Source organism: Garra rufa, chromosome 12, assembly GCF_049309525.1.
Source record: "Garra rufa chromosome 12, GarRuf1.0, whole genome shotgun sequence".
In the NCBI taxonomy this organism is placed as follows: Eukaryota; Metazoa; Chordata; class Actinopteri; order Cypriniformes; family Cyprinidae; genus Garra; species Garra rufa.
This window is the reverse complement of record NC_133372.1, coordinates 17,890,761-17,905,903: the sequence shown is the minus strand read 5'-3', so window position 1 is coordinate 17,905,903 and position 15,143 is coordinate 17,890,761. Positions and strand designations below refer to the sequence as shown.

Genomic DNA, 15,143 nt, shown 5'->3' with positions numbered 1-15,143 from the left:
CACGCGATGTCCTTGAGGGGGCATTGTGTGTACATTGTGAGCGCTTCCCTATGAAGAAGCTCCGGTCTCGTCTGTCTCTCTTTCTGAGGAAAGATGAGCATTCACTTGCCCCTCGCGGTTCGGGTCCTGCCGTTGCCGAGGCACGGAGGAAACTGAGCTCGTGGGGCTCGCAAGTGGAACTGGCTGACGAACTTGAGAAGGGTCTCTCTCTCTTGCCAGCCGGAGACGATGACAGGCTCCTAGCTGATGATGATGCGTTATCGCTGACGTCGTCAGATCCAGGAGCAAGTGCTCTTTTGGGTTCCACCCAAGAAGAACAGGAAGTGCTAGAGATGGATGAAGACGCTGAGGCTGAATCCTCTCTACCTTCCTGCCCTGCATATGAAGAGCTGCTGGAGGTTATGGACCGCGCCACGGCCAGGCTCGACCTGCCGTGGAAGCGGGCTAGAAAGATAACGCCGCGGGGTCGCCTCGACGAGCGGTATCTTTCAGGCCATAACCACCCAGCTCCGGTGAGTCTCCCATTCCTTCCCGATCTTCATACTGAGATCGAGAAGGGCTGGAAAAAGCCGTACTCGGCGCGCATTCATAGTTCGTCTATGGCGAACTATGCTAATATCGAGGGATTGCGTGACCACGGCTATGAGAAGATGCCCCCTGTGGAAGAGACGCTAGCCTGCTATCTCTCCACAGGGCGGGCCTCCTCTCTCAAGACTCCCTCTCTGCCTTCTCCGGCCCTGCAATTAACATCCCGGCTGAACGGCAGAGCATATGCAGCAGCAGGTCAGGCGGTGGGTGCACTGCACACCATGGCAGTGCTCCAAGCCTACCAAGCCGATCTGCTGAAAGACCTGGACAACGGTCAGGGTCTTTCCCCTGACCAGGTGGCTGAGCTCCGTCGCACCACGGATCTCGCTCTCCGTGCCACCAAGCAGGCCGCTACCCATATGGGCAGGGCCATGGGGGCTATGGTGGCTACGGAGAGACATCTGTGGTTGAACCTGGCTGATGTCGGGAGGAAAGAGAAGGGCTTTCTTCTCGACGCACCGGTTTCGCCATCTGAGCTTTTCGGTGCCTCCGTCGAGACGGTGGTTGAAAAGTTCAGAGAAGCGAAGACGCGCTCAGCTGCCTTCAAGTCCTTTATCCCTCGAAGGCCCAGGTCTCAGCCCGAACACCACAGGGGTCCTGCGCCGCCTCCTTCTGAGGAACAGAGGCAGGTGCAGAAGGCTAGTGTTGCATCCCGCGCTCCTCCTCCCCCTGCGAGCAGGTCTAGGAGGCGACGCGGATCGAGAGGTGGCAGACAGGAGTTAAGGGAAGTCATCCAAGCGAGACAAAATTCTCGCAGGGGTCAGAGTAATACCTAATAAAACCTCTCCTTCCCTCGGGCCAGTCGGGTCGCCATTTTAATTCCCCTGTCGCCATTTAAGCTTCCTGCACTCCCCGGACCTATGATGTTCTTTGGTGGTTCTACCTGTATAGAACCCTAATTTACTGATGGTCTGGAATCAGGCGGTCTCTGAGGAGAGTCCCGCCTCTTTCTACGAAGCAGGATGCTCTTAAATGGGTGAGTATGATCCGTTTTTTACTTTGAAGGAACTTCATACTGTCTCAGGCCTGTGTATGTTTTCTCTCTCCACAGAAGAAATACGACGAGTCTACGGCAGACGCCCCCCTCTGATCCTATGGATTAAGGTTACGGCAGTGTTTTGCCCTCTCCACTCCACAGGCTGTGCGGTAAACCAACCCTTACAGCATACATTACACATAGGACCTTGTCCTCTTCAAGGTAAGCTCCCTAAGTCTTTCCTGGGTTTGCCCTTGATATGGTTATGCTGTCCTTTGCAGGCCTAGTGTAGACTTATGCCCTATTGAGACAGGAGCATAACTCCCTAGTTACGCCCCCCTTATGGCTGGATAGGCGTGTTGCCTGCAGGGTTAGGTTGCGTGTTGTATTTTTCCCTCAGAAAAAGGTGGAAACATCTCGACGGAGCACCCCTCCCTTCAAACGGTTGTATGGTGGTGTCCGTCTACACAACACTTGTTCCAGCACTATCAGGCTTCCCCCTTCAGTGGTTAAACGAGCAAAAGGAAATTTTCCTTTCTCCCTAGGTAAGCATCTTAAGATATTTATGGTTAAGATTGCACTAGTATGTTTAACTCTGTTGCAGACGGCCTGCGTGCGAGGATCCGCTTCGTGTCCTCTCCTAAATACGGTTTCCATGGAAACTGAGTGTCTACACCTGTTGAGACAGGCGTTCACTTGAATAGGAGTGCAGCAGACCGGAGTGCTCGCTGCGAACCCGGAGCAGGTTTGGTTGCTCCCTTTTCTGCGGAAAAGGTTCTTATTTGAGCTCCACCTGGTGACATGCTTTCCAGCTGGGGTCTTGATTCTCGGTCCATTTGGTGTGCGCTCCCCTTTCTGAGGAAGGGGTTTTTATGTAAATCTGAGTGCCACTTTGTGACTCTCTTCAAGTCGCCTCATTCTAAGCCTGAGGGCTGAGGCAGCACTTGATGTAGGATCTACACCCAGGCTGACGAATGTCTCCCCTACAGAGGGTTTGAGCATCTTTCGGTGTTTAACACCTTAGAAAGCCGTCACTCTAGGATCGATTCTCGCCCCCCAGGCCTAGTTCCACTTCCCTTTCTGAGGAAAGGTTTACGAAGTGTCTGAACTAGGAAGCTGCCCTTATTCATTCCGGAGCTTCCCAGAAACTTTCAAGGCAAACAGTGCTCCCCTTTCTGAGGAAAGGGTTTGTTAAGGTTAAGAGCTCACGTTCCTCCCTGTGCGCAGGATTGCTGGAACATATCTGAGCTCCCCTAATCCAGGGTTTCCTTCAGAGCAACTTCCCAGGACTGAGTGCTCCCCCTTCTGAGGAATGGGTTTTGTTAAGGTTAAGAGCTCGCGTTCCTCCCTGTGCGCAGGATTGCTGGAACGGACCTGACCTCCCCTAATTCAGGGTTTCCTTCAGAGCAACTTCCTAGGACGGAATGTTTCCTCCCTCCTGAGGGTAGGAATCTACCAGGGACAGACCCTTGAGAGTTATGAATCTGCTACAAGGATGTTGGCGTGCCCCCTTTCCAGGGTTCACTTATAAAAGCACCACTCCTTGGTGGCCAAGTTCTCCTCCCTGTTTCCCAGGGTAGGAGCTTGACCTTCATGCTTCAGGTTTCTACTCTCCAGCCTTTATTCTGGATGTATGCTCCCCTCTATGAAGGGTAACAGTGAGAGCATTCGCTCCTGTTCGGTTGTGCAGCTCCCCTTCTGGGAAGGGTCTTCTATGAGCGCCAACCCACCTTCGTGAGATTGCCAGACCTTCATACAGGTCGCGTGGACCGGGCTGTGCACGCTTCCCCCCTTTTCATTAAGGGTTCCCTAAAAGACAGCAGTGCCCCCTTCTGGAGAAGCGATCCTCCCTGTGGATCAGGGTCAGGATTTTTGTCCTCTACTATCGTCCACCATTTCAGGATGGTCTCAGCTCCATGTTCATCTCTGTTGACAGATAGCTTGCGAGCTTCTGTCCAGGGGAGGGTTAGTGTGGCAATCCCCTCACCATCTGGGTCATACCCTTTCTGTCTCTTCAGACGGCATGGAGCTGATAGTGAAACCCCCTGGGAAAACACTCCCCTTAAATCCGATCATGTCGGTAAGCGTCCCACGCTATGCCTGGGCGTCTTCCAGTTAAAACCACAAGTGTGGTAAGTGCACACACACCTGGGGCACTTCTATAAAATCCACGTGTTGGTAGGTTCCCACCAAGTTTGAGTTCCTCTTTTAAATCCTTTTTGGTATGGGTCACACGCTTTGCCTTGTTCCCATCTATTGAAGTCGGCTTACAACCCCGGTTCCCTGGGTTCGACTCCTTTGATATCTTAGCTGATGTCTGCTGACCATCCACTATTGGGGCGCGCCACTACTAGTGGCCCTTTGAACGGACCCAGGACAGGTTTCTGCCCTCTTATGGGAGCCAGTTCCTGAGGGAACTAGGCCCTATGTTGCGGTAGTTTCTGGTTCTGACAAGTCTAAGTTTCCATCGAAGCTTAGCCGTTTCCCTCAGAAGGAATTACTATAATTCCAAGCCTGAGCTGTGCCCTGGGTTCTACCCAGTCTGTAAGTGGGTAACAGGTCAGGCCTCTGGCCGGGAGGGGTAACGTTTTGACAGCCGTCACCACGTCCTAGTAGGGGCAATTCCTCTCAGAATTGTTGCTTAGTGCTCGCTGGCTTAGCATGCACTCCCCTCAGCATGGCAGTGTTGGTATACCGTTCCCCAAAAGCGCCCTCTAGAGGACGCAGTGAGAGTTCCCTTCGGAAGGGAACGTCTCAGGTTACGTATGTAACCCTAGTTCCCTGAGAATAGGGAACGAGACACTGCGTCCTCTAGGCTTCCTCGCCATGCTTCGGACGGTAAAGCTTCAGACTTTGAAGATGTATTGTGTTGCACGGGCGCCTCTTTTATGTTATGGTCGCCCGGTAGTGACGCAACGGCAGCGACTGACGCGCCGCGGTGACGTCATACGCTGGCGCCGGCCATTTCATGTAGTTTTTTCTATGCATTCTTCAGACTCGAGGCACGCTGCAGCGTTCCCCAAAAGCGCCCTCTAGAGGACGCAGTGTCTCGTTCCCTATTCTCAGGGAACTAGGGTTACATACGTAACCTGAGACGTTAACACCTAGTCATGCATGGAAAAAAAAAATACCGTCATATACCGTGATACCGTATAATTTTGAAAAATACCGTGATATAAATTTTTGGTCATACCGCCCAGCTCTAACCTACCTTACGTTTTGACACTTGTGACTTATCTACAGCAGCATCAACACATTTCACCAGATTGGGGTCTTCCCTTTGGGCAGCAGCTAACTGTTCTCGGCTTACTTTTAAGGGTGGCTGTTGGTTTTCCCTAGCAGTTTCGGTAGTTTGCTGGGGTGAAACTGACAGTTTGCTCTCTACCATATCAGCTGAGGAAGGCAAGAAAGATTCTGAAATATCAACTACATCAAACCTTTTTGCCTGAGCACGGGTTACAGCACACGCTGGGAAAACAGAGGGAAAAGTTTTAGAGACATCAACTTGGGCTCCAACATCAGGCTCAGCAGACACAATTGGCTATGGAAAAACCTTTCCACCCACCAGGTCATTACCCAAGATCATGCTCACACCATCAACTGGTAGATGTGAACGTACACCAATTCTCACAGGGCCTGAAATGAGACTGGATTTTATGTACATAGTATGCAAAGGTACGGGCACACAACCTAGTTCCACACCACAAATTAAGACATCCGAACCAGTATATGACTGAGACGAGAAAGGCAACACGCTGTCCAAAACTAATGACTGCGCAGACCCAGTGTCTCTCAGCATCACGATAGGCTTAAAGTCAGAGTCATTTGAAAGGGCAACAGCACTTTCCATAATGAATGGATCAAACAAAGTTTGCCTAGAGTGCAAACAATCAGAAACAATGGGAGACTGAACACCCATCACCCCTTTGGGTTTGTTTCCAGATTATTTTTGCTTCCATGCTTTTTCATTCAGTGATCAAATGCCCAGGGTCAATGCAGTAGAAGCATACCCTTTTAGGTGCACCACTTTTTGAGGTAGTCTTGAAGTCGCCACCAGGTTTAAAAACATTAACCCGTTGCAATTCCTTACTTGCCCTCTCGTTTACAAGTAAACTGTTAACGGAACGTACAGATGGAAAGACCGTTCTGTGGGTGAGAGTAAATTCATCAGCTATAATGGCTGCCTCAGAAAGCTTGGTAATCCTTTTCTCATTTAAAGGTCCCATATCGTACACATTTCTGGAGGTTTATTTTATTTGTTGATGTCCTTAAGAATATATATTTGCGGTATAAGTGCCAAAATCCATCTCAATATATTTTTACAGCTCCTTTTTTAGGAGCTCTGTCAAAAACAGGTCGATTTTGGCCCATCTAATTAATATTCATGAGCCTCTCTTCTGATTGGCCTGTTGTTTTCTGAGTGACGCACAACCAGGCCAATCACAGGTAACTACGGTCATGTATGCTGTAAGCGTAAGCGAGCTCAGAGCAATAGAGAGAGCTGATACTCAACAGGATATTTTAGAATGATCATTAATGTTTTTTCTTTTACAAACACCGAATGCAGTAGGCTACATAACTGTTGCTTTAGTAAAGCCCCTTTCACAATGCGCGCTGATTCTGGAAAATTACGGGAACTGTGTGAACCAAAGCCAGAACCTAAAGGCAGTGTTGTAGTAATGATGCACGTTATCAAGCGACTCTTCACAACGAAAAATAACGTTACGTGCAAAGTGGAATGAAGCAGCGATCATCAGGCAGAGCCAGCTCCGCACTATCAGCGCTGAAGCACAGTTTGTTCAGGTTAGTTTCAGTTTAGTGAAACGTACGCGTCGCATTACATCTCACATCCAAACGTCACATGTCTTTATGGTTTGTGTGTAAAGCACGCACAGATTCCGGAAAACAACGGTGAATGAACCAAATTAAACAATTCCGGAACAAATCGTGGGACATATTATCCGTGTATTTACCGGAATCGCTGTGTGAAAGAGGCTGAAGTTGACGTGCCGCTGGTCTCTTATATTAACGTTGTTCTGAAGCCTGTGTAATGATCGTAGCTTGACATCTATCGACTGAACAGGGTTTTCTCCACTTGTTTTCGTGTTGTTGTTGCTCAATGGAATGGATGCGTTGTTGTCTGGGGGTTTGACAAAAGGAGGGTGGGACGTTGGTTTGTGACTGAAGGCGGTGACTTGAGTCGATCGGACGTCACATCGTTACGGAAGTCACAGCTGCTCGTGAAAATGAACAGCTACTTTAAGCAGGCTGTGTGCAGTTTACTGTGGATTGACTGTTTTGAAACTCATATGGTAGTTAGATAGCCCCTAGACCTTAGTTATCATGAAAAAAGCCAGGAAATTTTGATTTTGACGATATGGGACCTTTAAATGAACAACAAGACTTTCTGGCACACAACTCTTGAAGTCCTCCGCTCCAACAACATAAGTTCTTGAAGCTCCTCAAAAGTTGTGGTTTTGACACCACTTCTCAAAAGCATTCTTTTCTCCCTTGCAAATTCTACAAATGTTTGCTTGGCTGACTTTGAACAAGATCTAAATCTCTGACGGTATGCCTCTGGCACCAATTCATAGGCTCTCAAAACAGCTGCTTTCACAATATCATAATCCAATGATTCCTCTATTGACAAAGCAGAGCACACATCTTGAGCCTTGCCAACAAGGTTGCATTGTAACAAAAGTGCCCACATGTCTTTTGGCCAATTTAATTTTGCAGCAACACACTTGAAGGCGACAAAATAAGCGTCAACCTCAGCTTCACGAAAAGGAGGTACTAATTTTACATATTTACCTACATCAAATTCAGACTGTGACACATCAGGAACACTGGAAGAAGAAGGTCTAGATCGAGGGAGTGGAACTGGTTTATTTTGCAAGGCTTGAGCCTCAAGATCTAACTTGCGCAGTTGAATATCTCTGTCTGCCTGTATTTCAAGAGCTTTTAAATAGGGCTGCACGATATTGGGGAAAAAATTACATTGCAATATATTTTTTTCTTGCTATATATATATATATATATATTGCGATGTGTACAAATTCATTTATGTTCATCAGGTTGTTTTGAACTGCTTAAAAATCAAATAATAATTCAAGAATAATTGGGGTAATTTTGTCAGCATTTTCAAAGAATAAAAAAATGTAAAAGTACAGTATAATCAAAACCCTGAAGTAAAATACTTTTTAAAGCTTATTTTGGGTAGTTTCATAAACAGTTTGACTCACCTTATTCACTGTCAATTCAGGCAAATCAAGGCTCTAATATGAAATTAATAATGAATGTTGCTTTTGCCCTGATGAAAGGGAAATCAGCTTCGTCCTTTCACGAAAAACATTAAAAGCTTAGCCAAGATGGAGGAACAGCTGATCATAGCTGTTACAGGGATAACATTTTTTAGCAGCAGAGCTACTGCAAGCAATTTTTAGTTTTGGAAATCCATTTATCTTTGTTTATTTATCTTTGCTGAAACTTCCGCGGGTCATGGTTGCTTAGCAATGGCAGACGCCACTCTGCCACTCAAGTTACAGAGCGCTTTGGAAAGAAGGAGAAAGCGGCGCGCCTAGCATTTTCCACGTGTTTTTAGGTGCGACATGTGAACAGTCCCTTAAATTTGTAGTGTTTCCGCGAGTTGTGGCAACAACAGCCAGGCACTCCCGACAAAGCACCTGTTTTTGGTCAGCAGCATCCTTTTTGTATCCAAAATACTTCCATATGACCGACGTTGCGTTTCTTTCTGCGACCAAATGTTCCGTTTCGGCACTTTTCTCCCGTCCCGCACTCATTTTGCCATGCGCACGCAGAGACTGCATGCATGAAGTAGGTGAAGCAACGTGTGCATTGTAGTTTTTAAAGAACCTTTAAACATGAGTTAATTACTTTATTTTAGACAAATATAGATCCGTGAATAGAAAGTTTAGAAATATAGAAAGTACATTTTTAAATCAGACACACATTTTTTTTTTTTGCCCTGCATCGTGACTGCCACGATGTGACTATCGCGCATGCATACATCGCGATGACGATGCTGAAACGATCTATCGTGCAGCCCTACTTTTAAACAAAGAAGCTGAGTGTCATGCTCCTGACGCTTTAAAGCAAGATCCAATTCTTTCAGTTTAATCGCTACTGCAGGGTCTGCATGAAAAACTGTTTGTTTACCTGACAATTTTGACTAAGATTCAGCTTCAATCTCAGCATTACCCTCACCCTCCACAGAGCGTTCAGGTAATATACCGGTCTCTACTCATTTTTTATACAGTTCGTCTTTTATCACTTGTTTCTTGGCTTCTTTGGGAACTGAAATATTAAAGAATTCTGCAATTAAATTCAGATCCTTCTTTCTACAACTATCAAATTCCTCTAACGAGGGCGATAGAGTAAAAGTAACCAAATCAAACTCCATTTTTACCAGTATGAAGTCTCCTCACCTACACAAAGTTCAAATCAGCCAAGCAAAAACACTTACCACACCTACAGAAGATGAGTTTCCAACTGTTTCAGACGAGCAAAAAGAAATGTTATTTGCTTAAGACGAGCCCCCAATTGTTACATTTTTTTTTTTCCCGTCTAGGGGTTAGAGAAAAGGTGCAACCAAAAAAAAAAGGTTTTGGAGGTCATCACTCCTGTCCCAGCCAGCAATCAACACACAATATTTGAAATATTTGTTCTTTTTTTATTGAATCTTATTTTAGAAAAAGGAAGCAAAACTTCAAGAGGGGACCAGGCCAACACAACAAACAAAAATGAGTCTAAATGTTGGGAGGATCAAACTGACTTACCTGAAAAAGAAAAACAAATAAACAACATAACTTTTACCTCACTCCCTAACTATCCAAAAAACAGGAGAAAACATGATTAGAAAAAGAAAATGGCATCCACCGCTCTACAGCTTCCACAATTAAATATATACAGCAACAAAGTAAACAGTATAGTTTAAAAGAGTCAAATTATATACAGATCAAATTTGAGTAAGAAAAGAAGCACTTAACAACACAAGGTCAAGGATTTAGGCTCACAACAGTCCACAAACACATAGGCTGAACAACCACATGCTGGGGCAGGAGGAATGACTCTCACTGCTTCCTGCTTTCCACCTCAGCTTTATACCAGCTCTCATCTCCTCAACCAATCGGGTCTCTCCCAATTAGGCACAGCTGATGTCTATACTGTACCTGGCTGAAGGGATGAGAGAGAGAGAGAGAGAGAGAGAGAGAGAGAGAGGGAACAAAACAATGCAGAACCAAAAGAAAACAAGGTACAATCATATATAAATGATAAACAAACAAACAAACAAACAAACATAAATAAGGGACCATATACATCACAGATGTAAACTGGGTCTTAAACATAAGAAATACGTCCTTGGACGTAACATCATCAACAGCGATCATAATGGAGCACTATTTAAAATATGAAGTAAAGGACCACATACTTCAGACACATATCAGAATAGCTCAGAAGACAACAGACTTATTGCCCTCTTGTAATCTACAGTTGGCAAATAGCTACTTTGGTGCGCTTAAGCCCCTGATTATTGTTGAAAGCCCCTGATCTTTATGAAGACACACTCATGTTATAATAAACATTTAACAATATAGATTTTAATATATATTCTTATATATATTCTTGGTAATAAAAAAAGAGAAAGGTTGCTTTTGATGTAAGCATATGTTAAACTGATGCTATTGACCGATATGTCTTGTGTCTTGTCTCCTTTTTCAGTTACTCACGCAGCTTTTTTAAAAAGCATGTCTTGAGACCCTGCACTCTTTTCCATTTTGTTTGTTAACACACAAACTCTCAGCTGGCAGGTTTTAATAAAACTCAGTGTCCAAACTTAGTCTTGGAGGGCCACTTTTCTACAGAGTTTAGCTCTAAGTTTAGGTCTTGCCTCAGCACATGTGCCTTAAAGTTTCTTGTATACCTACATAGTAAGGCCTTGATTAGTTGGTTCAGGTGTGTTTAATGAGTTGGAGCTAAACTCTGTAGGACAGTGGCCCTCCAGGAGCAGGATTGGAAACCCCTGTAATAACCCACTATTAATTCAAAGAGCTGATAAGGTAATGTTCTGTGTAAAGAGAATGTGCCTAATAACTGTGCACACTTTACAATGTGACCTTATAAATGTATAAATGTTTTAAGGTAAGATGGATAATCAAATAAAATGCAGAGTATTGAATTCCCAACTAATGGGAATGTCAGTGCGGTTTCTTGTCCAAATTTGTGTATTTTACCCATTTTGAATAGTCGAAAATCAAGTGTGGGTCATTTTGCAAACAGCTGATACTGTTACTGTATTTAAAGGGGAATGTCTGAAGAACAAATAATGTTGAAACTAGGAATGTACCTTGTACTTGTTACTAATTCAAAGAGCTGATAAAGTAATGTTCTGTGTAATTGATAATGTGCTTAATTACAGTGCACACTTTGCAATGTAACCTTGTAAATGTATAGATGTTTTAAGGTAAAATGGAAAATGAAATAAACTGCAGTAATTCAAGATTATTGAAGTTTTTTTAGCTGATGGGGATGTCTATGTGGTTTCTTGTCCGAATAGTTGAATTTTACCCATTTTGAATGGTTGAAAATTGAAAACCAGGTGTGGGTCATTTTGCATACAGCGTATAGTTACTGTATTTAAAGGGGAATGTCTGAAGAACAAATAATGTTGAAACTAGATAAGTAACCTTGTATTCTGGCATCGAACGTACCTGTCGGACTGCCAAAAAATTACTGAAATGTTATTATTTTCAGAACCAATCTGAGTATCGGCTGATACCTACCGAGTGTCCCACATTTGGTTTTCGACTAGGGGTTTTTAATGAATATAGGTAAAATTCCGATACTTGTACCAATTCAATGCTTAAATTGTAAAAACGTAATGATACCAGCCTTTCCACATCACCCATAGTACCGAGTACAGCTTTCAAAACTATTTGTGCAGGGCTCGACAATAAGGACTGCCCGATGGCCCTGGGCCAGCGTGAAGGACACTCTGGACAATTGACGGATTCGTCACTGGCCCAACTGGGCCACTGCTGTGTCCTCACGAAAGTTTATAATTTGCACATTTTTTTATGCCATACCAATTTAAACATTAAATCAATTTAATTAAAGTGCAAGAAAACTGAAATCAGTACTTTTGTGGTCAGTGTGTGTAGCGCACACACAGAGAGCCACGGCTCTAACAACATGCAACACCCGAATGTTCTTTTACGACTTCTTGTGCTTTAACAGAAAAATACACCATTTGAACATGCATGCGATTTTAAAGCAGAGCATGCACATAGAGTGGTGTCTCTGACCCCTTATTTCTTTCAGCATCTTCTTGTGCTTGAATGGACAAATACATACAAAAATATCACATATTACACAATTTCACGTAACTGTCTTGGAGAGTATTCTTGACTGGCTGAAAAAGGAATCAATGTGTATCACTATGTTGTTCCCATGCATTGTGTTTACAGTGACTGCCCCTAATTTACTGGCTGCTGTCAATGACAACACTATGCTGAACTGTTTCATTTTATTTATTATTTGAAGCCACTATTGTTGTGGTTTTGTAATGTTAAAAGGTTTAACAGTTGAGTTAATCTTTAATTATTGTCCCTTTTTTTTTAACCATGGTATCGACTTGTTTCATGTATTGTGTACTTTTGATGGTATCAGTACCGACTACTAGAATTTTGGTATTGTGACATCCCTAATGTGGACATGGATACCCTTATCTCTGGGATCAAACCATATAGGGATTTAAAAATTAAGATTACGCAAATTTGATTAAAAATTAGAATATGAAATATATTAAGGTGTCTTTAATACTTCTAGAATTACATGCACACAAACTTTTTAAAAAAATGTGTTGGCACTTAGACAAGTATGTTCAATTACAGTTTTTTTGACAGGTAAATTGTAACAATTTATTAATAGAGCCACATTGATATGCCAGTATCTCTGGAAATTAACCTTATAGGGCGGGAAAATTGATATACCAAAAGAAAAGTGTGTTAAGAACCTAATCTAATTTTTAAGAATTTAAAAGTATGTTAAGATATATTTAATATATATTTAATTTGAGTTAAAAGCATACAAACTTCAGAAAAATGATTTTTCCCATTTTTGAACTATCAACATTGGCATATAATGCAACAAAGATTAAGTCATTTTTAAAAGACTGTAAAAGCTGTCATTTTGACCCTCCTCTACATAATTACTCAGTAAATATTTATCCATGGTATTTAATATTTTGTTTTTCTTATTTATGCATTTCTTTCACCAGAAAAAAAAACATTGTTAGATGGGGATCTCTGTTGAGTTTACATGGAGTTACCCAGCAACTTTTTGTTTCAGTTTAGCTCTAATAGACCCGTAGTAATTTCAGATAATGCAGCTGTCATAGTAGTAGTATTTCACTTCCTTGCAGATGGCTGTCACAATACTAGTGGTGGGCATAGATTAATTTTTTTAATCTAGATTAATCTCACTGTAATCTTGGAATCTAGATTAAAATGGCTAATTTGAATTCTGCCAAAGGCATTCAGAATATGTGTGCTAAATAATGACTAAAAGTAAGTCTTTGAGAACGGGTTTCTCAAGCCAGGTGGCACATTAGACCAGGGGCTCATCTCCTGTTTCCAAAATGCATCACAAACTGCTTGACAATTGCATTTACAACACAATTAACTATACAAACTTGTGTAACCAACTATTTCTACACTGCATGTACTTCTGCGTAAAAGGCTGCGCGACGTGCGCATTGCAGTTAAATACACAGACGCGTACTGGCATGGATATCTGCGTGCATAGTCTTCGGTTAAACTGCGTTGCTTTTAGAAGCTTCAATTCAGTTGTTGCATATAGTTTAATGCCTTTATTTCGGGTTTTTCAGAGTAAATTAAATTGGGCACGTGCCCCAGTAAAAGGGTCTAGCAAAGCACCTGCCCTGAAGCAAACCCGGCGGCTTCATAGCTGCATCCATGTTAGCACGTCTTGTTTGATGTGGTAATTTCACAGTAGGCATACACACAGGTTGAAGACTCGTTCTCGCCCCTACAGTGCAATTCGGCTAGGTATAGCCTACATCCATGCTAAAATATCAAGGTGAAAGTCATCATAGCTTGCGTAGTATAGACCCAGCTCCCAACCCAACTTTGAGAATAGATTAACGGCGATATTTTTTTAACGCCCGATAAGAGTCTCACGTTAATGCAGCACGTTAACGCCGATAACGGCCCACCACTACACAATACCATTGTATATTGTTGTTTTAATAGAGACACAAGTATTTTTTTACAGTGAACATTTCAATGGCGTTCAAAAACAGAGCTTGCTCAAAACACTATCCATATTAGGATTCTTTAGCTTGGCATCCACTCATAAAAAAATAAAATAAAATGTAGTGTCTCCTAGAAGGGGCTGTAAGATACCCTGCGCTGGGAGCCACTGGCCTACATGAATTAATGTCAAAATGAAAATAATTGCAATCCATAAGGTCACAAGCTCTGTCATTGTTACACCAGTAGGTGGAGCCAATAGACTGTCTCAGCCCTCAGACACAAAGAGCAGAGGAGATGACAGAGGCAACTAATCAGATTTGTTGTGTTGATCCTTTAGCCCAATTACTACAATTTAAAATACTCACAGTAAACACTGTCCAGCATCAAGTAAAGTTAACAGCAATTATAATAGATTTTGTTTTGTAAGAAAATTCTTCTTTACTTTTTTTTTATTCTTCTTTTTGGTTAAAACTTTATTTGAACATAGTAAATGCAGATAACATCATGTTATAAGTCACCCAACAAACCAACATTTTATTTTAATCTTTCTGCAGTTGTTACATTAAAAACCTAACAAAATGTGTGTCATCTTGTGCGTTATTTAAGGTCATTAAGACTTTTAAATGTTAAAATTGGGTCTCAGTTATTCTACCATCTTAAGTGAAATTCCAATCCATTCCACTGTTTTACTTGTCTAAAAGTAAATTAGCCCTACAAAGAACTAGTAAATTGAACCAGTGTTTTGGATGTGACGTGCTCTATCTCTGTTCTGGAAGTCTGTCTTTGACTCTTGTTTTGGTCCTGCCTCCCAATTACACTCTAGAGCTGTATTTAATGGAACTGCTTTTCTTACACTGTTAGCAGGGCATGCTATTTTGATGTATTGGATGAGTTCCTCATAAGTGTCATCAGTTAAAAATTTACTTTTGTTATTTTTCATAACATCAGTGACAAAAGGAAAATAGAAATAACATACTTAAATGTAACATACTTAGTTAAAAAAATATATAGTTAAAAGCAAAAAAAAAAATCCCCTTTACGAACATGTTAAGTTAAAAGTCAGCTGCACTTTTATTTTGATAAAAATGTTTAAATACAGTTAACAATAAATTCACAAACAATTAAGTTATCCTACAAGTATAAGTTTTTTCAAACATCTACACCTCTCTTGCAATAACTAAATTTAATATAGACTGAAGTGGAATTATCAATAACTGTTCTACAGATGTGTCTGTGGCTCACTTTTTGTGATGCCATATATGTAGGTCACAAAAGGCTCTAAACTT

At 42.4% G+C, this 15,143-nt stretch overlaps 2 protein-coding genes across 2 annotated transcripts in view; both read left to right on the top strand.

The window, feature by feature from the left end:
- LOC141347512 (inactive rhomboid protein 2-like) overlaps positions 1-15,143 on the top strand; it is a 59,606-nt gene that overhangs the window by 19,130 nt on the left and 25,333 nt on the right. The window lies entirely within an intron of this gene.
- Positions 56-5,171, top strand: LOC141347513 (uncharacterized). Its single transcript, XM_073852523.1, has 2 exons — positions 56-1,267; positions 5,027-5,171. Exons 1-2 carry the CDS (start codon positions 333-335, stop codon positions 5,169-5,171), a joined length of 1,080 nt encoding a protein of 359 aa, XP_073708624.1. The 5' UTR covers positions 56-332.